The sequence below is a fragment of the Poecilia mexicana genome, unplaced genomic scaffold (assembly GCF_051168715.1).
Source record: "Poecilia mexicana isolate PSO_F unplaced genomic scaffold, ASM5116871v1 scaffold_8, whole genome shotgun sequence".
Taxonomy (NCBI): domain Eukaryota; kingdom Metazoa; phylum Chordata; class Actinopteri; order Cyprinodontiformes; family Poeciliidae; genus Poecilia; species Poecilia mexicana.
Window position 1 is genome coordinate 19,534,821 of NW_028263377.1, and position 24,468 is coordinate 19,559,288.

Genomic DNA, 24,468 nt, shown 5'->3' on the forward strand with positions numbered 1-24,468 from the left:
ATACATGATGTCTGACAAGTGACTGTTGCATAAATTACATTTATTTTTGGGGAAAGGTAATTTTTCGAAAGACAAAGCGGAATCTGAAAATAATTTGAACTTTCTGCAATACACAGCTGTCAATCTCTCCATCTATGTCCACACTGTGCATTGCAGCATTTGTAGAAAGTCGTCATCGGCTCGTCTGCTGATCTGGTCTGGATCTGCATGAAATAAGCCCGGGGATGCTCACACTTTGGACACGTTTCTGCGCAGAAACACAGATGCAAATTATCAGCCTAGAATAAAACTTTAATCACATTTTCCCTAATTTCCACACTTTAGTCAGTGTGGCTGATACTCTAAAATACACAACATAAGAGAAAAGCGTATGTTTTGATTATAGAACCATTTAAATGAAATTTAAACATTCCCCCCAAAAATGCTCCATACTGTATCTTTAATGCAAAGCACCAGTTTCATATTTATAGAAAAGATAACTAATTTTTGTTGTGAACATATAAGGCCTGCATTTGGATACTCAACTGAGAACCAAGGAGACACATGGTTGAGTGTTGCAAATAAAATCAAAGTTAAAAACTCTCACTCAATCCTCATTCACCCAACTACCGACAGAGCTGAATGATGATCACCAGGGCAACTGGCTCTTGTGTGCTGCTGACTTAATGCAGTTTGTAATTGGGGGGAGAAAATATCAGATTCAATATTTTGTATGATGATTTTATCATCAAACTGTGAAAGACATTGCAGTTTTGTGTCATAGTAGTTAAATGTGTACAGCCATTGTAAACAATGTACAGAAACAAGCACACTGTTGACATTAGTCATAACTTTGCATAAATTTTGGTTCTGTCAAGTTGTGATTCTAGCATTAAAGTAAGAATTTAATGCTTGACTTTCACTGGGTGTAAAAGCAGATCAGCACTGAAGGAACATCTCTTCAGTGAACAAGTGTGAGTCAAAGCAGGTCTGTAAACATGATGGGTGTGAAACACCTAGAACTGTCTAAACGCCATCTTGTCTACTAGTTACAGTGTTTCCCCAACCCTGTTCCTCAAGGTGTCCACCGCTCTGCATGTTTTAGGTGTTTTTACGTGTCATCGCATCTGATTAACGGGCGTTTCCTGTACTGCAGTCATGTAAATGAGGTGTGTTAAAGCAGAGGAACATCTAAAACATGCAGGCAGTGTACCTTAAGGATCCGAGTATTTGTTGTTTTGGTAAAATGGCTCTCATTCATTCTGATCATTTCACATGAAACAAGCAGCTGACCGAATGTAAAATGACAAAATAATTTTCACACAATGCAATACAACGATCTAACACTGATTTGATGTGGTTGTTTATAGTAATCAAAGAGTACATTTTAGCTAAAAAAAAATCTTAAGTTGCGTTGTTGTCACCTTGTATTTCAAGTATGAAATATAGGCTTCACATTATGCTAACGTCTCAAGGCGATAAAATAATGCACTATAGTCCGTGGCGTTTTTATATTTATATATATTTGAACGCAATTTTAGTTTCGACATGCAGAACAGACTTGTTTGAGACAATGAGAGGGATTAGTCACCTGCAGTTGAATCCACGTTCTCCCACGCTGCAGCGCCACCAAGGACATCATCCACCTCTTTTAGCTTGGGATACTTTCTGTTATTTACCTGCGAAGGTACAAAAGGGGGCATTTAACTCGTAGAATATCGTAAAACGAGAAGAAACAGCAACACCAATTCCCACACAACGCGGGTTAAAACGTTTTATGTTACCTTCCTGGTGATGTTGTGTACATATGGACAAGTGTTACAAGCGAATCTCAAACATCTTTGTCCTTCTTCAACGATTAAAACATTCCCACAGGTGGGGCAAAACAGTAGCATGCTGACAAGACACAAAATGAGTCAATTTAAAGAGAAATTAAGTAGTTTAGACCATTTGGAGCAACCCGTCTGCTGCGTTTCATAGCGGAAGTGCAACAAATAAAACTAGTCGATAGGAAACACGAGGAAGAAAGCGATGTCCTGTTTTAAAAACAAAACAAAACAAAAAACAACTACACTGAAACTGTATAATCCTTTTTGACCTACAGTAACTTTTAGGGAGTTGAATATAGCAAAATCAAATTTTATTTAGTTTATATGCTTTATATTTATTGAGTGGAACTTTGTGTGATGAGCCTCATGATCCCACCGGATATATATTTTGCGCGTTCCACATATAGAGAAGATAACTCGCTCTTGTGAGATAATATTTAATTTATTGTTTTCCTTTATGTTCAGTTAAAATCAGGCTTGCGCATGTTTGCTGTCTTGTTTTAGTAGCTTTTAATGGAGGTGGAGGAGAGTCTAAGCGCTGGAGGTGAGAGGGGGATTGTTCTTCAGGATGAGGAGGTGAAAAAGGAGAAAGACGAGGAACCAACTGCTGAGACAGAGGAGGAAGATGAAGATGCTCTCCCGCATTCAGAGATCCTGGATATCTTCGAGGAGGGCCTGGCTCGACTTGTGCAGGACCCTTTACTCTGTGATTTGCCAATACAGGTTGGCAGTAATTGATTTATTTTTTTTTTATTTGTTGTAGTTGTTTGTTTTAGTTTTAACTTCTGTAAACTAAGCCGTTCCGAGAGGATGGCTTCTTATGTAAGCCTTTCCAAATCAGTCTTACCTGTCATGTATTTTTCTAGTTGTACTGACTCAAACATGAACAATTCACATGCAAAACGAGCTCCTTTGGACTCCCCATGTTATTCAAATTTGCATCTCATATAGATTACATTCATTACTTAAAATGATGCTTATGTAAGAGTCAGATTGCCTTTCAAAGGATTCGAGAGGCACTTGCGTTTCATTAACACTTCAAGACTTGTCCAATTTTTTAGCTGAACAGCGCTGTGTAAAAACACGCCCCCTAACTTCTTTATTAATAGAATTATAAACTGAAATATTCTTAAAGGTTTATTTTTTGACAATGTAAAATGAGTCTCATTTTACATATTACTTGTATATAATTTCCTACTTTTAGTTTAGATATTGTTGCACACAATGGCATTCTGACATGGAGCTGCTTGGCAACAGTACCCCATTGGGTGTTGTTTCCCTAATTTTGTCCAAAAATGAAGAAGACAAGTTGATTCTCACAGTTGAAGAACAACCAATTGAACATTTTCTTAGACCTAAAAGCATATCTTTAAACCCTTAGGTCAGAAACGGCTCCTTAATTTTTGGTTTTAAATGCTCATCAAAGAAACTGTCTCTACTTTTTAGGTGACCCTGGAAGAGGTGAATTCCCAGATTGCCTTGGAATATGGCCAGGCGATGACTGTGAAGGTTTTAAAAGCGGATGGTGAAATAATGCGTCAGTGTTTGTTTAATTTTTGGTGATCTGCGTTTTGCTTTTCACTTCACTTCTTCTGCTTTTGTTGTTACTGCATATAAGTGACAATAATTTGTCTGTCTGGTTGAAAACAGCCATTGTGGTTGTCCAGAATGCTACAGTCCTCGATCTGAAGAAGGCCATTTGCAGATTTATGGAGTTGAAACAGCAGCGAGAAGGAGGCGTGAAACATATAAGCTGGTAGGAGCATTCACAAACGCAAGAAAATAAATGAAGATCTGTTCATAACGCTACAGCTGTTCCTCTTTTATTTCTCAGGAGATATGTTTGGAGAACCTACCATCTTGTATTTCAAGGCGAGAAACTTGAAGATGACACAATGAGGCTCAAAGAGTGAGTGTTTATACTTTCACCTTAGTGCTTAATGCATCTAAATCTTAACATCAAAACCATCTGAATATTTTTTTTTTCCTCTGCTTTGGAAATGTTTATCTTTAGTTATGGGATCAGGAACAGAGATGAAGTGACGTTTATGAAGAGACTCAGGAAGAAGTGATGCAGCATGTTTGGAGAATAAACACAATTTCCTGCAGTGTCCCAATTTCTTTAAAATAATTAAAATCTTGTTTTAATCCTTTTTTTTATTATATTAATGTTTCTTTGTCTTGTATCTGTTGGTTTTAAAATGTGCCTCTGTTGTAATGTACATGTAATTACAATAAATAAGATTTATGTGGAAGTGCTTTGTGAATATTAAAATGTTTCAGTATTTTTACTTTGTCTGTGCCTACATAACTGTGTCCTGTGTTTCTATCTGAGCCAGACTGCAGCAGCTTGCAAAAATGAGAGTAATAAACGCCGCCCTAATGATTTGAATATTTCCTGAAAGTTGGGAACAATATTCTCTTGTTCAGCTTATATGGATTTTACCTGCGAACGACGTAGCAGAGGCAGCAAAAGCAAGGTAATATCAGAGTTTTTCCACAGTTTTATTTATTAATTTGTAATATGTGACATTTAAAGTGGTGGAACGGGTTTTGTCACAATTTTGCTTTTTGTGTATTGTGACAAAACGCAAGCAGATAGACGTTTTCAGTTTTGAGGATACTGTTTATTTTTATGTGCCCAGCTAATTTAAGTATAATCTTCTTGATATGATTTTACTGTTGGTGGTTTTTGCTGATTTGGTGAAAAACTTTGCTGTTGTTGGAGACAACAAAACAGACCCCATACGGATTTTGGGCAGGTGTCGGTTTTTCATGTGAAAACTTGTTCTAGGATAATTCAGATGGAATAAAAGCGAAGCAATTTGTTCTCTGCATTACAGCAAGCCTGTCTAAGCTTTGAGGGGTGAAAAAAGAAACCATAACAGAGTTATCCATTCATCATGCACATTTTATGACGTCAGTTGTATTTTGAGACCTAATGATGAAGCTAAAGTGCTTTAAAATGGTTTTGCACTTTTACAGATTTCTTGGTGTTGCTCTAATGTCACAATTGACTGTTTATGACAATTAAATTTTGCTAACCTGGATAAGGACAAAAAAAAAAAGTTTAAAATGGTGGTTGCACTAATTAAGGGGAACAAAGCTGTTTGAATCAACCAGGACCTATGTGGAAAATGTAACTGTCCAACTTTAGATTGTGAATTATTTGGAAAGCTGAGTTTCATAATGAGCCTCTTCCAGTCCTGATTACCACTAGGCTTGTAAATGAAGTAGGATAAAGGATCTCAAAATCAATGCATCCCATCCCAACCTAGTCTATCAACTAGTAAATGTTACAAAACTATTTCTACAAATAGAGAAAACATGTAGCTCTGATGATTCTTCCCAGAAGTGGCTTGGCTATTAATATTACTTGAAAACTACACCAAGCTTGAATTTGAATATTTAATAACCAAATAAACCAGGAAGTCTACATCTAAATGGCTGGAAGAAAGATTTTTAAGTGGCCCAATCAAAGCCTGCAACCACATCTGATTAAAGTCCTGTGGCCTATTTCACCTGAAGACCTTCCAGCTTGGCTCAATTAACAAACAAATCTACAAATAAGGGTGGGACAAAAGTCCTGTTGCAAAACAGTCTTATTGCAAATGTTTGATCGCAGTTGTTGTTGCCAAATGTGGCACTAGCAGGTAGGGCTGAGGGATAATACTGATTTTATTGATTAACCAAATTTTCCGTTTATAAAGATTACTTTTTTTTTGAAAATTTAGATTTTTCTTTTCTTCACCTATGCACTCTTTGGATTTCTGTAGTTCAGGGTGGTGTCAGTCTTCCCATGGCCTGCTATGTTTTTTCACAGCTCATATTTAGTTGAATTCAGGTAAACTCCCAGAAGGGTTGATTGAAATTAAATTTTTGGAATTTCAATTAATTATTATGATTTCTTTTTGAGAAAATAAAGTGAGAAAACAATCAACTAAAATTGAAAATTAGATTGCTTTGAAAAAAAAAAAGTAAGATTCTATTGTAATCCATATTACCCAGTTGTTGGTGTTAGGAAGCTTTCACTTACTCATGTAGGAACAGGTTAGTTTGGATAGCTTTATTCTATTTGGATAGATTTATTCATATATTTTACTTGCAATACAAAGAAAGCCGAAATGATAGTAAAATCTTTGTGCAAACCTATGGGATTGCTCTGCAAACTTTTCAGCTGCCGCCATGACCTCTTCTCAAAATGAGGTCGAGACGATATCAGGAAAGCTGAAAGACATTTCTCTGAAGGAGGAACAGCTTGAAGACAGAAAGAAAATCTTGTTGGTATTCCAGGAGCTAAGGAATCGGGCTGAATTTGGAGAAACAGGTGACATTAATGGATTCCCAGCAAGTAAATCATAAAACGTCATTGATGTTATGCAATCTGTGTATATTTATTCATTTATTTCCCCCCCTCTTCTCTATCAGAAGAGTCAGCTGCTACCCAACAAGAGATCAATTCTATTGACAATAAATTGAAAGAACTCAGGATAAAGAAGGCCGAACTGCAAAAGAACTGTGACAATATCTTTCATGCAAAAGATGTGAAATTCAAAAACGGTGAGCACAAATGACTTCTTTTGACCGACGGTGAATTCTTCATGCTTGTCAGGCTCGTCACCGAAGCTCTCTTTTTCTCCAGATATTAAGCGCGAGTCCAACCAGCAGCTTGACGATAAAATCTTCTTCGTTGAACCTCCTCCTTCTTTTCCCGGTGAGCCACCAAGCCACACAAACCTGCACTGCAAAACGAGGCAATGTGCACAAAAATTAAAAGTGCAGCTACTACACCTCATATGATCTATGTGCAGAATGGATTTTTAGAGGCCAGACTACAATTTTACTATGAATTTAGTTCTTGTAAAGAGTAAAGGAAAGAGATTTGATTGTGTACACATCCTTCTTTTTCAGCCCCTGCCGTGATTCTGGATATTGGAAGTCTTCCTACACATCCAACTAGGACACAGTGCCCAGAGTGCATGCAGTTTGTCACCACGGAGACTTTCACTTCCGTCAGCAGCGTGACCTGGCTTGTTTGCATTATGTCAGCTATGGTGGGGTATGAACTCTCATTTGGTTTGGCGGTAAAATATTTGCCTAAGGACACAGTTATGCCTTGTTGTACCCGTTTCTGTTTGCTCAGCCACTTCCAGGTTTGTTGTCATCAAGCTGGTTTCGTTTCTGCTCTCCCGCTTTGCAGCTGCGTGGCCGGTTGCTGCCTCCTTCCCTTCTGCATGGACAGGTTCAAGACCACCACGCACAGATGTCCAAAGTGTCGGTCGAAAATCACAACCATCAAAAAGCTCTGAGAGGAGAAGCAACCGGTGAGCAAGAAGCACATGCCGAGAAAACGCTGGACCGGCAGCTGCTGGCGATTTAGTAACTGCTGAGAGGACCTGCTGAAGAGTTTGTTCAGCAGCATCGTCCTCCATTATGCGGGGCATGCTGAGAAAAAATCCACGTCTAAGGGTTTATGTTTGTGAACTTACAAAATGAAATCTTGCCTGAATGGATTTAATGAAGCACATCTCAATAGGTTATAGCTGGGTATATTGCATGTAAATATGTATTATAATAGATCTATAAAATGTATGAAATTTACCATTTCAATTTTAAACTACCTGAGAACTTCTACTAATCTTAAAGTAGTTCTTTAAGCAGTCTGTGATGCTGTGGGCATTTTATCTCCTCTTCAGAAGGATTCGAATCTTGTCTTTGAAAGATCAGAATATTTTAGATAGAAATCTGGTGGACTCTGGCAGGAAACTGAAAATGGGCCAAAAGATGAACGAACCCAAGGACTCTGAATGACGAGAGAGACTTTGCAACAGAAAATAATCTGGAAACTTTTTTTTTTCTGTATTCTCTAACCTCGTGAAACGCTACAGGAGAAGATGCAGTGGTGGGTTACACAAAGTCCTGACAGCAGTACAAAACAAGTGTGGATATGGGAACGTTTCATTCGCTGAACAAATGTACTCAAATTAGTTTTTTTTTTTTCTAGAATTAAAAACTATAAATTCTCATGTAAGAAATGAAAATATTTTAAAGCTTTTCATACATCTTTGCCGGGTGCGACATTAAATGTGTCTGGCAATGGCTATGCATGTAGTGAGCTGTTCAATAAAGAAACATAAGAACCGATTTACCTTAAGCAGACTATTTAATTACCAAAACCTTTAAAGTTTGTGTTTTTTTTGTTTTTTTTTTTGGCTCAAAGGCTGAAAATCCCAAGGCATTCTTGTATTTACAAAAAAAAAAGGAAACTAATTTTTTTTTAATAAAAAGAAACAACATAAATACACCATACAACAAACAAAATGATTGCAATGTTTTTGGTGAGTTGCATCGGTCTTGTGAAATCTTATTCCTCATTCCGGCAGGTAGTCCCCACTCTTTCTCTTGAAGGTGACAGATTTGGCACCAAGTAGCCGACTTAAAAACAAAGAAATGTCGTGAGATTTTCATCCGCACCAAAGGGCTCTTTGTCAGAGACATTCCAGATATCTTCCACAGAAGTCTGAGAGTCGATACACAGCAAATTAAAATACCACAGAAACAAATGTCTAACATTTCCTCATCCAACACATCCACACATACCAAATGCTGCCTATAATAGCACACACTGTTGCCAGCAGATGTTACTGGAATCCACTCCTACTTTAATGGAAGAAGCCTGCCTCATTATTCTGATAATGACATGCCGCTGAATTTTTTTTTTTTATATAATAAAACTAAATAACATAAAGCTAGCCAGCTGATTAAAAGTCAGTCTGACCAATTTTAAACCAGCAAATTATGTTAAATGCTGTCCGGCAGATGATTTGTGTGAGACTGCTTCTTTAAATTGCAGAGCGTATTCATGTGTGTCGACTTACAGGGTCGGCAAAGAGATGTTTGCAGAGTATTTAGTAATAAACACTTGAGTTGATGTTCTGGGTTTCTGGCTCTCTGCAAGCCGATCAAACTTTCACTACTTTGGTTAAATATCAGATTTATGCCTCTCGACTTGCATAGAAACCATGATCATGCGGCTTATGTGTTTACAATCTGTTTTGATAGTGATAATCATTCCAAGACAGGGTGGAGTAAACAACACGGCGGCTAAATGCAGTGCTTGTCCATCTGCAACCAGGCTTTGTGTATTTTTCCTTTACTCCTATGTGCGCTGAGACAATTCTTACTGCAGCATTCTTTACTGAGGCTGCAGAACAAAGAGAAGTCGTGAAAAATATAGAAAAATCAGCCGCGTGACTTGAGATGGAAATCTTTAAAGCTTCTGTACCATTTTCATTTTTTTCCCGCCCACAAAAAAAGTTATAGCTTTTAAAGTTCATTAACTTTTGTATTAAAAAGGATGAAGTCCACATACTGCCTTTAAAAATCACTCAATCCCAGTTCAAGTTCAGTTCATGAGAGTCCAGGAAGTCGGGCACCGACATGTCCAAAGGGTTAATCCCCTCCGAAGGCACAGAAAGGGTGAGATCGAGCCAATCCATGCTGTCCACAGAAGTGCTTTGCAGGTTCACGCCAGTAGGTGGCAGGCTTTCACTGAAGTTCATCTCCATCTCAACCAAAGGTGAGCTCAACTCCTCCATCAGCTTCAGTCTTTGAGCCTCCGTGTCCCCCAGAAGGGCTTCCAGGTTGTTTCCCGTCGAGCCGAGCGGTGCTCCAGGCAGCTGGGCCACCTGCACCAAAGGTGGAGGACGGGTCAGAACCGTGTTGATGGGAAGGGTGGTAACGCTAGCTGTCACAGGGAGAGGCTTTTCCAGGCTGGGAGGATCCCGTCTGATGAGAGGGGAGATCTCTGAAAAAACAAGAGAACGACACCGGTGAGAGGAAATCCTCGCTCATCTTCCAAGCTGAACTCGTCCAAAATGTAGCTAAAAGCGTCGCTCACCTCCACTTTCAATCAACACATCGAACAGGTCGTCCATCTCCTGGCTCGCTGCAGTGGGACCCTTTAAAGAAATAGAGTTATTTAATATAGGAATGATTTTTTAATAACAGTTTTAAGCGATGAACTTGCATTTGATTCGCACCTGAGCAGCTGTTAATATGCTGCGTGTCTGTTTTACTGCATCCTCATAGCGAGGTGGGTCTTTAGTCTTTGATGCCTGGTTTGTGAAGGTTGTTTGCTGCATAAAAAACAGCAGATAGGAAAGCAGCTATTTAACAGGAACAGTAGATAAAATAAGCCACAAACAACTATTGAACTGGACTGTGATGCAAAAAGGAACCCGGGTATGTCTTTCCTTCTGCACCATTGAAGGAAAAGCACAATTACATACCATCATTTGGGTTAAATTAATCTAAATCTGAACTTTTAAGCAAAAGATTTCACGAGACTAAGTATTTTATTTTTTCTAAATCTCTTAGAAACAATGACAATACAGAAACAGGTTTGGAGAATTATAATCTGCTAATCAGATATTCCTGCCCATAGCAGTCAGCAAAATGTTGAATATCAAAACCCCACATTAAGTGCTAGTAAAGTTATACGAATAAATCCATAAACACCTGTAAAACAATAACTTGCATTAGGAAACACCACAAAGACTCAGGGAATATATTCACCTTTCCTATGAGTGCTTCTGGGGGAGCTTGCTGAGAGGGAGGACGATCGCATCCAGACACCAGGAACGCACCGAGTACGTTTTGCCCCTCGCCATCCAATCCCCACGTCTGCAGAAAACATTAGACAGGCTAGCATTAATGTACCGATATGAACAGAGTCTGAAAAGTGAATTTTGAACAAGTTACTATTGTCTATGTGGCAGAAACAGACAAAAGTAACCTTTAGCTTAGGTGAAAAAAAGCTTAAAAAATAAAAAAAGGTTTGGACTATCTTTCTAGAACTTTTTTCACCTAAAACATTTTTTTCATTTTACTTTGTGAAACTGCTGAGTTCAATCTACACCGACATGATGGTCTCATATTTTCCAAATGATTCGATTCTCGTAGCCAAAATGATTACAGTGCTCTGTTAAAGCTGATTGCAGCTGTAAGCACAGGGAAACTGCATTTTTCCACTGCAGCACACAAATGACTGGTAACTTGACCTGTGGTTTAATTGGCAGCACAACTGAAAACATGCCTCTATATTTATGCAGCCCAACGTGTGAATTGTTGGCACCAGCTGGAACATGTCTCAAAACCACAACGCACTGCAGAGTGTGATGACAAAGACTAAGAAGACCAAGGAAGAACGAACAAGACAGACTGAACCCGGCAGAGTGCTCGTGCATTTACCTTTGCCGGATGCGGGGTTTGAGTGAGGCATTGCTGTTGCAGTTCTGCCGGTGTCTGTGGCTCATGTCCAGAGGCCGGGATGCGGCCTGGAGCTGTGCTCTCAACAGTGGTGTGTAATTTAACGCCGTTGGCAGGGAGCTCGACGGCGACTGCTGAGCCAGGAGAGGATGTGGGCAGGAGGACCTGGGCAGGCTGCGGGTTTTCACCGTTTGTGTTGGTCCGCTGACCGATGGCAAACTGATTCGGGCTGGTTACGTGGCCGTGATCTGAAGGCTCCTCCTGTTTGATCTGCACATGCTGACCAGGTGAGCTGAAGGACAAAGAGCAGTTTGACAGATTCCTGTTTTCCTCTTTTATCTGGATCGGCAGCAGCGAGTTAGGACGAGGCGGAGAGTCACTCTGCTGGCTTCTTTTCTCCACCTCCAGCTGCATCTTCAGCTCCTCGACGAGCTTCTGCTCCTGCTCCAGCTTCCTCATTAGCTCCTCTATCTGACGCTCCTTCTCGTGCAGCCGCTTGTCTTTTTCAGAGTCCTTCTCGGTGAACGTTGCGTCTGCGGGGCCCTCTTCATACGGAGGTCCATTTAAGGGGCTTGTGCAAAGGGCAGCATTAGACAAACTCTCTGAAACTGACTTTGCATGAATGTCTTTCATATTACTATCTTCAATTCCCAATTTGGAAACTTTGGAAGCTATGAGGGAAACAGGCGGTGTCAAATGAACGTTTTCAGCCTGCGAGTTTGCTGCAGAAGCTCCTGACTCCACGGCAGCAACATGCTGACTCTTCGTGCTCTCGTGATGCAGCTTCAGTCTCTCTATTAGATCCGTCTTGGTCCCGGAAACAGGCAGCGATCTGAGTTTCAGCTCCATCTTCAGCTCGGCAACCTGCAAATTAAGAAAACGGTTCGTCTTTTAGATGCTGAATGCTTTCTGTGGCGTGTATGACAGAGCCCAGGCAGCGTCACCTTCATCTCATCGATATTAGCTGGCAGCTGATCCGATTTCGTGCCGGTGTGGTGGAACTGCACAGGAGTCGACGGCGAGCTTCCTCTGAGCACGAGAGCCGAGCAGCTGGTCTGCATCTCAGCCGTGGATATGCTGCAACGAAAATGGGAAACGAAAGGAGTGGGAAGGAAGGAGAGAAGGCATTTTTCAGTTGTCTCTCTGTGGGAAAACGGCACGCAGAATGCGACGAGACAAAGATCGGCTGCGGTCAAGTGCGACAGACGACTTTTGTGTAAAGAATGAACTGCTGAGCGGTGCCATACTTCAGCGTGACAGGTACAACGGCCTGGCAGTTGTACTTCTGCTGCTGCTGGGTTAGGATCTGGAGCTGGAGGAACTGCTGCTGCTGCTGCAGAAGACGGGCGTAAGAGGAGTCCATCGGCACGTCGCTGACCTCCTGCTTCTGGTCAGGGGGGATGTACTGATGATATTTGAGTTTTTTCACCCGCGGCTTGGGCTCTTTGTTCTTTTTGCTGCGGCTTTTTTCCGTGGCTAGCTTCGCCAAAGTTTGCTGCAGAGTGTAACGCACAAAGACAGGTCAGACAAAGGTGCAGAACAGCATGTGGATGGATATTTAATCTCTGCGAGTGATCTAAGTCCAGTTCAGGAGGAACGGAGTTTGCTGTGGCCACAGCAAAGTTAGACTGAACACTGTTTTTTTAATTATTTTTTATAGCTTTTAGTGTTAAGATAGAAGACTGCTCTGACGTCTCAACACAGGATGAGAAAACAGGTAGTAAAAAGATGACGTATCGTTTCAACACTCTGTCTCTGAAAGTATATGAAAATGTCCTGGCATGCCTGCAGGTTTTATTGAAGACAAGAAACCAGATACTTGGCATGAACTAAGCCAGCATGCAGCCTTCAATTTGTCAAATTTACTCCCCTTTCATTTCCTAAGGAAGTCGGTTCTTCTTGGAGATCACAGCCTAAGAGAATTTAGATAAATGCACGCTTTTCCCATCCCTCCTTTCGAGTTTTAGCTTTGACTTTACAGTTTCATTGAGAAAGACCAGCCTATCGTTGTCAGATTTAGACAACAAAAGAACTAAAACATGTTAAATGTGTTGCTCTCCGACCTGCGTTTGACTTGACGGCTGATTATTTATCCGCCCCTAAACTGCTGCGACTCTCGGTAAGATAAAAATCCAAGCTCTAACATTATCCGTCATTACATTTCCAAAGGAAACAAGAAAAAAAAAAAAAAAGAAAACAACAGACACAGGCAGTTAATCAAAGAAACACATGACTGTATACCAGAGGTCAGTGACATAACAGCTATTTTTGAACTAGATAAAAACCAATTTCAAAACACAATTGTTTTTACAGGAAACATGAGAAAGTCGGCTTACTTTCACAAGAACTTGGCCTGGCGAAATGCCTTGGACGACAGCGGCGTTAGGCTGGTGAGCTTCCAGGCCACTCGGCCTCTCTGACGTGGAGACATCCGATGCTGACTGAGAGCAGCCTGGTGGGGAGAGCTGAGGAAAAGCAGAGGCAGAGATCAGGAATTAGATGAGCTGCAACATCTGCTAACTATCCAGAATAACCAAACCAAGCCTGATGAACACTCCAAAAACAAAAACATGCGCCACTTGTCCAAATAGTAGTTAAAGTCTGATTAAAGTTGCATTTTCTTTTTCTCATCTGCAGTTTTTTTTTTTTTTTTTTTGAAAGTATTTATATCCCTTTAACATTTTTACATTTCGGATGTACTAAGAAATTTTTCTTGCATTTTGTGTTTTTGCAGAGTACTTCATCTTTTGTGAAATTTATGTGATAGACCTTTACAAAGTAGGACATCACTGTGAAGTGGAAGGTTAAAAATGAATTAAAAATCTTAAAACGTGACATGTAAATGGATTCAGTCCCCTAGTCATCACGTTTTTTTTTTTTTTTTTTTAAAAACAGCCTTTTACTGGAGTTTCAGAAGCAGATGCTTCCTGTTCCCGTTGAAGAAAAGCATCCCCACGTCACGGTGCCTGACACCTTCTATTGTTTTACCACACAATGTTAGTTTTACATCACAAATTGTGCATGCAGGCTAAAGTTCACATTTTTCTCCTCTGATCAGATTCTTATGTGTTATGTTGGGGGCAAATATTAAATTCTAAAAAAAAAAAATACACTGGTGTTTGTTGAGAAAATGTAAAAAAAACAAATCCAGAGTCAGCTTGGAAACACTTTCGCCACTGCTTTGTTGAAAGAGTTGTAAATTATGATCATTTGTCCACTAGTTGAGACATGGCAACAATTTGTTTGATCACAGAGTTGAGGATATTTCTGTACCTGTGGGGGAGGGCTGAAGTCAGAGGAAGCACAAGAGACCTCGGTTTCCCTCGACTCCCGAGGGGAGGGTAAAGTTTGGGAAGGAGATGGTTGGCTGTTGGCCTGCTGTGGTGATAAAGCATCACTGCTGTCCTCATCAAAGCTGTAAACATCTGGAACATGTGGTGTGTCTGAGTAATCCGCCTCACAATCTGTATGATCACCAGAGAGGGTTTAAGAAATAAAGCCACTTAAGGACACAGTTGTAGCATCGCAGCATTTATATAGACAGTTGGATAAATATGGAGCTTTTTCTTTAAGCTTGGACCACAGAGGTGGATGAAAGTCTGTCTGATAACGATCCCCACTTCAGTTTACGTTTTGGTCGTCGCTGTGTGAGTAATCCTAATGAACGCTTACTGTTTATGACTTCTTCGACTCGAGAGTCGACAGGCAGGATCTTTTTCTCCACCAGCTCCATGGGTCCAGGTCGCTGGGCGATTTTCTCGTTGAGGTCGTTGGCCAGTCTGGCCCTCTTCAGTCTCAACTGCGTCGCCTGCAGGGAGGGCTCCGCCTGCGTTTCTGAGGAACAAAAAGAGGATGTTCACCTACGATCCGGCCGTCGTCACTCAGTCTGATTTGTCACTGTGACTCAGCTGGACCTCTCACACGCTCAGTCTGCAGCAAAAACATTCGGATGGTCGCAGGATTGTTGAACAAGCGGTAATAAATGCAGACAGATGAATAACGGCCCTACTCATTCTGCTAATCCAAACACCATCGCCCAGAAACAACACGGAAAGGGGTTACCTTCTAGGATGTGCATACGGACCAATTCGGAGCGATCCGGTCTGCTGCTCAATTTATGCTTTAGAAAAGTCCCAGTCTGGTAAAAAAAAAAGGAAAAAATGTGTCTATATAAGTAATTTTTGAACATTATTAAAGTCACAGATGAACAAATTTATGCGGTGGAGTTAAAAACACATTAGAGACTCACCCTGGCTCGCTGTAGGCTGTGAATCTGTTTGTGGAAGGCAACTGGGCTTTTCAGAGCTGGAAAAATGAGAATACATGAAACTATTTACGCGCTTACGTGATTGTAACTGAAAAGGCATTTGCTTTGCTAGTTAGCAAGCCCCAAAGGGGTTGCACATGCTCCTTTCGGGAGAAAACGGACTTCTCTGGAAGGACGTTTTGTTGTTTTTAGGGTTTAAAGTTACTCTGACTGAGAGCAGAAACTCAGTTTTTTCGGGGTTTTTTTTAACGCAGATGATAAAGTTCATGATAAAATTAGCTGATTTTAAAGAGCTGTTTCATAATCCCTTTCCTGGCATCTTGACAGTTATGTTTTTTGTCTTTTCTGCTCTTTGCAAATGTGGCCTCAATAAGGAAGAGCTTATGGGAGTAAAACAGGAAGCACCAGCTTTACTGACTCAAACAAAGAGATTACTCTGAGCAGGGAGTTTTACTCTTTGATCGCTCAGAATAAACTCACCCTCCTTCAGAGGAGGACTGTGTCACTGACCAGTCACCTCTGATATGACCGCCATTGTTTGCTTTAATGATACACGGATCAGGGACGCTCCAAGGAGTGTGTCACTCACACACACACGCACACGCGCGCACACGCACACACACACACACACACGCACGCACACACACATTCCTGCTTATTGCTCTGATTTCCATTCTTCATAAGAGGTTATGAAGAACCTTTTTAAATGTAGAGCATTTGATTGCATTTCATTATTAAAGTGTTTTAAAGTGCAAAAAAAACAAACAAAACAAAAAAACAGTCTTAATTAAATCAACCAAGCCTACTCGGAGTTGAAACTGGATATTTACAAAAACTGTAAACAAACTCTCCCACCATATTTTTTGCGTCTTTGAATTGTCTGAGTTCTCATGGTGAGGGCATTTTGAGAGGCCTTGACAGACATAGCTATCCATCCGTCCATTATCATACACGCTTATCCATAGTGGGGTTGTAAGGGGGGCTGGTGCCAGGAAAATGGCCCCTGCAGGAGGTCCATTTTCTAACTGATGTGGGTTTGTGGTGTCACAGAGGAGCAGGTGAAGGTCCTCCAAACAGAGCAGGACATCAAGAAGATGAAACGTCCATAATTCTGCCTAAATGCTCCAAATATCAGGTGCTTCACTGTCTCAGCATCTGCCGTACGAACAGATCCTGTTAAAGAATAATCTGTCCTTTCGGGGCCAGATATCAGTAAGTCTTATGAGTACAATGATAACTTGTCACATTTCATAGGGGATATGCAAATATGTGCTGTTAAGTCACTCAGATTTGCTTTTCTATTACAAGTTTTCGGTTAAAAAAGAGTGTAATGTGCAAATGACTGAGTGTTGCCTCATTTAATAAGTTTCCGTTCTGCAGGCTAAGACAAGATCATTTTTGGGACTTCTTGGAAATAAATAGCAAGCACTGCCATATCAAAATCTGGAATAGCTTTTTAAATTTTGGATACCTTTTTTGTTCTTTTGTTAATGCCGTGCAATAAGACTAACTCACCAGGAGCAGATAAGGGGTAGCGTTATAAAAACTACTCACGCGGCATGATGCCTTGCTCCACTAGCTGCTCCCGAGTTCTCCTCTGCTGCAGACAGTGCTGTAGGACTGCAGAAGAATGCAGAGGTTAAACATTTACCGTTCAGAAACAACTCATCTGACTCATCTCACAACCATCTGTGAAACCTGGAGGACTTTAAATAAAGCAGAAATGGTTATTATTACTCAATCACTTTGCTTCCCTGGAAGCCAAACACCAAACTAAGCTCATAACCACAGATATTCTGTTCAGTTCCTGTATGGTCTGAGTTATGGGGGGTATCATGGTTAGCTTGGAGCTCTCCTAAAGAAAGCCAGTGTTTGAGTGAGTTCTGCAAATGTGACAAAGACGCAATTAAAAACAATTAAAACAGAGGAATAACATTCTGTTTTCCCCGTTTCCCTGATTCGAGATTTGAGAAGAAGTCTGGTTTGTTGAGCGATGTTCCTGAGTCTTACACGAAGTTTCTGGATGCATCTTCTGTGTTGTACAAAAAAATGTAAACAGTAGTAGTTTAAACATTTACAAACAAGAAAGCGTGGACTTGTTTTTCCAGCGAAGCAACACACAAGAACGGAAAAAAGAAAAAAAAAAAAAAAGTTTGCCGAGAAGGCTAGGGGGTGACGGTGATGCATGAGGCCGTGGCCCTTATCGTCATCGCTGTAGTGAAGCGAACCCAGCTTAGCCGGATTTGCTCAGTGGCCTGGGAGAAACAGTTCGCCCTCACACACAAACACACACAACGCGGACCGACTCAACTCCCCTGGGAAAGACGCCGGGTCCGAACAGGACTCTGTGACTCACTCAAGCAAAAATAAACGGGGCAGCTGTGAGAACAAGGCCTGGGAACCATGACATTTTTTGGGGGCAGTTGAGGGGGTGGGATCGCCGGTTTGCTGGAGAGTCGAGGGGGATGTTCGCCGACTTCGACTTCTGGGCAAGGGAACGCAGAGTGACGAGAGCTGAGGCAAAGGATGGAAGGCCGTGCCCACCTCTTCCAGCAGGACATCATCTCCAGAAGAGAGAACAAACTGTGCCTTCTCTGCCTGTTGTGTTTTCTATTACCAACCCAGGCCAATGGGGGGGAGAGGGGGGAGGTTTGAATCCAGGAGATTCAAACAGAAACAACATCAGTTTCTCTCAATATTTGTGACTCAAAAGGAGCGCCACAGGCAGTCCGTTTTATTACTGTACACAACTGCATATCAATAGCATGAAAAGCCGCCTGCAAGCGCCATGGGAGAGCACTGGCTTTAATTTGAGCATCACCACGAGGGTACGGCTCCTGCCCGGGGTCCTCCTCATTGTGTCATCTTGTGTTGAGCATGAACCCTGGCTAACCCTTCCATGATGCAAAACTGGCTCCTGTTCACCAGTAAAGCAAAAACAGAGGTTATAAAGAAACACATAGAGGGGGCTCTGCTGAAATCCCTGTCTGCTGATGTAATCTCTAATCTCAGACTCGTGTTGTTCTCAGCAAATCACTCCTGGAGTTCTCCCATCAGTCTCTTTTTAAATTGATCCCCCTCTCCCTCTCCTCCCCCCTTTTTTATGACACTACACAAACAAACAAAAAAAATTGTCTGAAATGATGGATTTTAGTTTATGAACAACTTGACACTCATGACAACTTTGTTGTTGTAAATACAACAGAATGGGATTATTTTAGCAAAGATTCTGGGATTTATAATCACAAATCCTTATTTAACAGCTACAAAAATGATTTTAAGGATTCTATTCCACTTTCAGATGTTATTATGTTCAATAAGCTGTGACGAGATTAGTCCTAAGAGATCGGTATTTTTTAAACATATACTGTACATGTCCATTATGCTGGATAAAATAAGCTTAGGGTTTGAAATATGTATGTAAAAAATGAATAATACTTTGTGTAAAGTAAAAAAAGCACAAGTTTTAAAAGTACCAGTGACACATGATAAAGGAAAGTAATGAAACGGAACACAAACAATTAATAATGTTCCAGTTATTATTAATCAAAGGTAATATCAAACAAATGGGAGTTTTAGCCCTGATTTAAAGGAACTCAGTGGTTCAGCATTTTTTTCCCCAGTCAAATTCAACACTTCATCATTTATATACGTTTTTTCATTAGTTGTTAATTCATTGTTAAAAATATTTAGCTGTGAGATTTTCATTTTTTTGACCTGGTTAGATATGATCTAAGGCTCATGAGTCTTATTTTATTCTCCATAAATTATCCTAACTATTCTTACCCTGCATTTTAGGTTTTCACATCACCTAGATGAAATAATGGTGTAGCTGTTTAGTTCTTGTTTTTATTCTTCTAAACTTATAAATACATAATTTAGTTCACAGTTCGATGTAATTTCAGTGGAAACTAAGTAAACATTCACGGCTGTGAGAAATCACAGTAGGTTAGCTTAGTTTGTGATAATGCAGTCTGCAAAGAAAAGCTTCCTGTTGACATGATATGAAGACAAGATTGCTCCCACAGAAAGAGAAAATGTTGTATGATAACTAAATTAGAAAGTATAAATCTTCCTCATGTCTTTGTAGGGGAAAAAAAAGATTGCTATTCAACGTGTCACAACAGTGAAATTCGTCTCAGCATGGGGGTTGAAAAGCTACTGATAATACTTCACAGGTGTTTAAATGGGATAAAATGTTGAATAGATCAAATCAGCAACACGTCTGCTCTGTTTTGTTTTGCTGCTCCAGGCTGAATTTTAAGCAAGGTCAACAGCCAACAAGGAAGATTAGAAATATGCAAATGACGAGCAGAATCTTGATCTGCCGCATATCTGGGATTTGCGCTTCCTTTGTAAGTAGCACACAGCGTGACTGTACTTGTGACATTTGTCTTTTCTGTGTCGGCACAACAACTTTAACACAGGGAATACCTGAAAATAACATCCCGCCTAACTACACTAACAAGAACAACAACAAAGTCAAACTAAATGAATAAAATATAAGCACATGACACAAGGAAGAAAACGTACCTGATTTGAATTTCCCCCTGCAAATGGAGGGGCTCTCCACATCCAGGCAAGCCATGGAGGACAGTTCTGGTCTGATTGGTGGCCAGCTCTGGAGTCCCATGGAGCGATGAGACCAGAGCAGATCCGGCAGTTGTTACGGAGAAGGAGAGAAGACAACGCTCCGAGAGAGCAACATGTGGTTCGGTGACTCTCCTGTCTCTCTGCTGGCCTCAGCGGGGAAAGTTTGTGTCTGTCTGTGTAAGAGTGCGTGAGCGCGGAGTCGACGTGAGGAGGAGGGAACAACAGGGCTGCGTGAGTTAACCCTTACTTGGTCAGGTTGGTCTATCCTCACTGAGCGTCTACAGGAAAAGCAAAGCAACTTTTTAATCATTTATGGGATGAGGTAGTGATTACTGTTTCGGGAAGTTCTCTTTGCAGGGGACAAAAACAGTTTATGGATAACTAACAGAAACTGGAACGTTTTTGTTTTTTAAGCCCTCAAAGAGAGACGAGAGAGATATCCGACTCTTGAAAATGTTTAGTGCAAGAAAACAAACCAAATGGGTTTTTAAACAGAATCATACCAGTCTATAGTTATCGTTGCTCTAGCAACCGATTAAAATAAATACCTAAAATTCTAATTCAGTTTTGAATTGATAAGAGTTTCTACAAATATTTTAGTCTTTTAATCCGTGCATTTCTTTTCCACTGTAACGACATTGCGGAAAGGTGAATTATTTTGAAGAACCAAAATTTATCTTGCCACAAGCGCAGTTATAAACAGCAATAGCTATACTTACTCAAATATATCCAATGGTGTTTGTTGACTGGAAGAGGAATTAATTTAGACAAAAACATTTACAGCAAATGCAGTTTTATACTTAGGTTGTTGTTGAATAGAAAAGTTAGAAGTCTGCTCATCTGGAAATTTAACAATAGAACATAAAAGATTTCAAAAAGAAAGACAACTGATGAGCAAAAGAAATGACAAATCAACTAATTTCATGTTTCAACCTTGATAGATTCAATCCAAATCACTTTATGCTAATATTATATCATAAGACAAAATACTCTTCAGGTGGTTTGAGACAAACTCAACTGGATGACATATATACATATATAAAGTGAATCTGCAGACACATATGATGCTCACAGTCCTCCATACTCCAGTTGCTTCAAGAAAAGTGCCTGAAGAAGTGCATGCTGGGAAGACCAGGCTGCTGTGTTTGGCATTAATAATTTTCTTTTGTAAATTGAGAAGTGTGCATGTCAAACTGTGTGGGAAGTGGGGGAATATTGGAGTTGATGGAGGAAAAGCAGATTGGGACAGGCAAGATGTTGTGACAGCCCACCACTGGGACTTAATAATGGTGAACAGCGAGTCTGAAAAATATGGGAGCGGTGGGAGAGGGTTTGAACTGTGGAAAAACATCTCCAGTATTTCACTTATTACGAACAAGCCTCCTGAGCTCCATATTCATGAGTGGGCAAGCCAAAGAAGCAAAACAAAACATCGGAATACTTTGTCACAAGGTCACAGTTCCTATCTTCTTTCTGTGCTCCAAAAGTCTTTACACTAGTCTGGAGCAGCAGAAAACATCTATCATCCAAAGAAATAATATTCTACGCAGGTCATAATTTCGATTGGATATATTGACTGAGGTGTTGATAATCAGTCAACACAATTATCCAAACTTGATTTTATGAGCAGGTGATGATCGGTCAAGTTCATCTTTTTGATAAATTACCCACAGCTCAAAATCTTTCAAACATACACATTTTCATGACTGACAGGTACTGTAATCTTAACTTAATGACTATGATACTTATCTTATGCGCTTCCTATCAGCCACATATTTTCACTGACATATGGTTTCATAAATACTCATTTAAAGAAGATTGAGTTTCGGGGTTTCTGGCTGCCATCTTGAATTTGATTTACGATGCTGAGTTGTGCTGCGAAACTCTGCAACAAACTGTTTATCCGCTGGAGTGTTTGGATTTCACCGAATGCCAAGTACAGCATCATATATTTTAAAACTTTGTTTATGCACCAGCTTAGCTCATGAAAACACTCTTGGAACGATGCACCTTTACCCAAACTGGAATGTTTGGCTGATTTCACTTTCATCATCAAAACTTGATGTTGGTTGTTTTCTTTCCATCAAGGTTCAATGTATAACATGCAATCATTGCAACAGATGGAACCAATAAGCAAAGAATTCAAAAACAACTGTATTTTTAACTTACCAAGCAAGTTGAAGGTAGAACTGTAAAAAAACAAAAACAAAGGGAAAACATTTTAACCATAATTATAAATTTTCAATGTGGTTATGTGAGAATATGAACTTTCCTTGAAGCTTTCCTTTGTGGTGTAGCTCGTAGGGAGAGAGGCTAAGGTTATCCTGAGCTATCTCTACAGTCATGTAAAGGGTTGCACTGTTAAAGGATATACTGATATACTGGTTCTCTGCTACTTTCTCCTACTACTCTCCAGTTACGCATTATACCGAAGTACTGCTGCCACTGACTTTACATTCTCCTCACTGGAGTTACAGCTGTGGCACACCGCTAGCTTGACCTTTGCTAACATTAAGCGAGAACATTAACCTGATGTTCTCGCTTACATTATTTTGCTTCGTCATATTGGGTTAAACGCTCCCTCCTAGCTAAATCAGTTAAAAGAGGTATGTATGCCCCATACTATATGTCCTCAGAGCTGTAAGCTTATATGTTTACATATCCTTTTGTTTGATGATTACATTTTTTTTATCAATCATATATTGAAAGAACAATGATACATTTTGGTTTTCACCCAAAAATTAACATGAAATAAATTTTTTTTGTTTTTTTTTCTTGTAAGATGTTACACTAGATTATTGGAATTCAAACATTTTTCAAACAGACACACAAAACTTCTTTGATTGATTTTGTATTTGCTGATGTTATCTGATCATCCAGTCAACTTCATTTTGGGCTCCCTGCATCTTTAGCTTGATGCGCTTCAGCGTCCTCCGTTTCCTTCATTTGTTGAGCATTGAAGCATCACTTAGCTCCATGCTATCCAGATGTTAAACATTGCTCACTTAAGAAAGGCTTCGACTTGTTAGGATACAGCCAAACTCACCTAAAATCTTTTTATATAGTTGCCCCTGTTTCATGACCCAATGCATGTTTCTCTTAGTATTTTTATTAATCCAGGTTAATAACATTGTACACAGTAAAACCCCTAAAATTGAGCAAAACTTGTTTATTACACTCTGAAAAAACAACATCTTTTCGAATGATATAAATAGCAAATTTCCATGGCATACTGACGAATAAAAAATGTGCATGAGAAAACTTTCGGCTGAGGTTATCTTTAGCGCTGATGTCAGAGAGCAGCCATGTAGTTCTGCTGCTGTAACAAAAATCAACTGCAGCACAATCACCATTGCGTGAGATCTGAACAACCTGATCTAGACTGCTTGAAAATAAACACTGTCTTAAACAGAAAAAAATATATTTTCTTGCTTTTTTGCTTTGAATACAGACTCAGTGAAGTAAACCTTGATGTGACAAAAATGTTAAATGCAATAAAGGACTTTGAAGGCTTTTGAAGAAAGGCTTTCGTCTTGTCATGGTCTGCAGATGGGCCCATAGTCAGATCAGGTGGAAATTAACAGCAGACTCATCCATCTGACCCAATTTTCAGCCCACATATCTTTTCCTACAAAACACAGCATGTCAGATTCTTTGCTGACTTGAAATAGCTTTCGAGACCAATCTCTTGAAGGCCAGGAAAAGACACACATTACAGGTAGCCAAGATGCCGCTATGCACAACTTCTTGCATAACACACAAACACACACATTAAAATAGATGGTCCTCAAAGAGGCACAGCTCATATTATACCTGATCATTGCAAACACAAGTTGAAACATTGGCATTGCTGACTGAAACCCCGAGCAGCAGCCTTTATATACACACACATAATGAAAGATGTTTGAGGTTCCAAGGCACCCGCTTGCATCAAATTCCACGCAGGCCGGTGCAGATGGTGGGAAAGCCAGAGGGAAATCCCTGTAGGCTTCCAGTTTTCCTTTGAAGCTGTGCTACAAGCAGCAGCCACAAGGGGCTAAAAACAGCTGAGCTTTGGCCACATCAAGTCGATACAAAAAAAAAAAAACCCAGAGCATGTTGTACAGTATTCCCAAGGAGTTCAGACAGATGCTGCAGAGAGACTCTGCATTTGATTAAAGTTCACACTTTCCTCTCAAAGATTACAACAGTGACAGGATCATCACTTAGATTCCATCCAAAGTTTGAGCAGAGGCGAGTATGGATGCTGCCAGCAAATTAGAGCAGGAAGGTTCTTGTCGACTGGGGCTTTTTGCTTGTTTTGCATGTTCTCTCTCGTTTTCTCTCTCTTTCTCAGTAATGATATTCCTTTTGGTGCTGGTTCATTCTTTTATTTATCTGCCTGTATTTTGTAAAAAAAAAGCACAGAGATCAGTGTTTCACTGGACTTCCAATCGGTCCAGTATGGGACGTTGGTGACACACAGCATGATTAAGCAGCTACAACAGTTATGATCAAATCTGCCATTGGTGTAAATAAACTGAAGTAGAA

General features: G+C 40.2%; 4 protein-coding genes across 6 annotated transcripts; 2 read left to right on the forward strand and 2 right to left on the reverse strand.

Moving 5' to 3' along the window:
* Window positions 1–23: 23 nt before the first annotated feature.
* polr3k (polymerase (RNA) III (DNA directed) polypeptide K) lies at window positions 24–1,984 on the reverse strand. Its single transcript, XM_015013685.2, has 3 exons — window positions 1,764–1,984; window positions 1,571–1,658; window positions 24–247 (listed from the first exon to the last, which is right to left on the reverse strand). The coding sequence occupies exons 1-3, from the start codon at window positions 1,872–1,874 to the stop codon at window positions 120–122; spliced, it is 327 nt and encodes a 108-aa protein (XP_014869171.1). The 5' UTR covers window positions 1,875–1,984; the 3' UTR covers window positions 24–119.
* A 193-nt stretch (window positions 1,985–2,177) lies between these two features.
* snrnp25 (small nuclear ribonucleoprotein 25) lies at window positions 2,178–4,099 on the forward strand. The gene is made up of 5 exons (XM_088007649.1): window positions 2,178–2,531; window positions 3,255–3,345; window positions 3,459–3,564; window positions 3,643–3,717; window positions 3,823–4,099. The coding sequence occupies exons 1-5, from the start codon at window positions 2,322–2,324 to the stop codon at window positions 3,878–3,880; spliced, it is 540 nt and encodes a 179-aa protein (XP_087863775.1). The 5' UTR covers window positions 2,178–2,321; the 3' UTR covers window positions 3,881–4,099.
* Window positions 4,100–4,170: 71 nt separating this feature from the next.
* LOC106934040 (small nuclear ribonucleoprotein 25) lies at window positions 4,171–7,952 on the forward strand. 3 transcript variants are annotated; one of them, XM_015013686.2, is made up of 6 exons: window positions 4,171–4,288; window positions 5,986–6,135; window positions 6,237–6,368; window positions 6,451–6,522; window positions 6,720–6,867; window positions 7,009–7,952. In XM_015013686.2, exons 2-6 carry the CDS (start codon window positions 5,994–5,996, stop codon window positions 7,115–7,117), a joined length of 603 nt encoding a protein of 200 aa, XP_014869172.2. In that variant the 5' UTR covers window positions 4,171–4,288; window positions 5,986–5,993; the 3' UTR covers window positions 7,118–7,952. The 3 variants fall into 3 exon arrangements, with proteins under 3 accessions (XP_014869172.2, XP_014869173.2, XP_014869174.2); XM_015013687.2 differs by lacking the exon at window positions 4,171–4,288 and adding an exon at window positions 5,347–5,461; XM_015013688.2 differs by lacking the exon at window positions 4,171–4,288 and adding an exon at window positions 5,470–5,652.
* mrtfbb (myocardin related transcription factor Bb) lies at window positions 7,953–20,330 on the reverse strand. The gene is made up of 14 exons (XM_015013679.2): window positions 19,879–20,330; window positions 16,900–16,965; window positions 15,328–15,383; window positions 15,141–15,216; window positions 14,751–14,912; window positions 14,352–14,542; window positions 13,415–13,543; window positions 12,326–12,573; window positions 12,023–12,155; window positions 11,061–11,942; window positions 10,386–10,493; window positions 9,851–9,946; window positions 9,709–9,769; window positions 7,953–9,615 (listed from the first exon to the last, which is right to left on the reverse strand). The coding sequence occupies exons 1-14, from the start codon at window positions 19,976–19,978 to the stop codon at window positions 9,197–9,199; spliced, it is 2,727 nt and encodes a 908-aa protein (XP_014869165.1). The 5' UTR covers window positions 19,979–20,330; the 3' UTR covers window positions 7,953–9,196.
* Window positions 20,331–24,468: the final 4,138 nt, after the last annotated feature.

Coding starts and splice junctions, on each gene's coding strand:
- polr3k (XM_015013685.2), bottom strand. CDS start 1,874: ATGCTACTGTTTTGCCCCACCTGTGGGAATGTTTTAATCGTTGAAGAA. Junction 1,659..1,763: donor TACACAACATCACCAGGAAG/GTAACATAAAAC, acceptor GTACCTTCGCAG/GTAAATAACAGAAAGTATCC. Junction 248..1,570: donor GAACGTGGATTCAACTGCAG/GTGACTAATCCC, acceptor GTTTCTGCGCAG/AAACGTGTCCAAAGTGTGAG.
- snrnp25 (XM_088007649.1), top strand. CDS start 2,322: ATGGAGGTGGAGGAGAGTCTAAGCGCTGGAGGTGAGAGGGGGATTGTT. Junction 3,346..3,458: donor AGCGGATGGTGAAATAATGC/GTCAGTGTTTGT, acceptor GGTTGAAAACAG/CCATTGTGGTTGTCCAGAAT. Junction 3,565..3,642: donor GGCGTGAAACATATAAGCTG/GTAGGAGCATTC, acceptor TTTATTTCTCAG/GAGATATGTTTGGAGAACCT.
- LOC106934040 (XM_015013686.2), top strand. CDS start 5,994: ATGACCTCTTCTCAAAATGAGGTCGAGACGATATCAGGAAAGCTGAAA. Junction 6,136..6,236: donor GGCTGAATTTGGAGAAACAG/GTGACATTAATG, acceptor CTTCTCTATCAG/AAGAGTCAGCTGCTACCCAA. Junction 6,523..6,719: donor ACCTCCTCCTTCTTTTCCCG/GTGAGCCACCAA, acceptor CTTCTTTTTCAG/CCCCTGCCGTGATTCTGGAT.
- mrtfbb (XM_015013679.2), bottom strand. CDS start 19,978: ATGGGACTCCAGAGCTGGCCACCAATCAGACCAGAACTGTCCTCCATG. Junction 10,494..11,060: donor AAACCCCGCATCCGGCAAAG/GTAAATGCACGA, acceptor TGTTTTCTGCAG/ACGTGGGGATTGGATGGCGA. Junction 9,770..9,850: donor GCATATTAACAGCTGCTCAG/GTGCGAATCAAA, acceptor ATTTCTTTAAAG/GGTCCCACTGCAGCGAGCCA.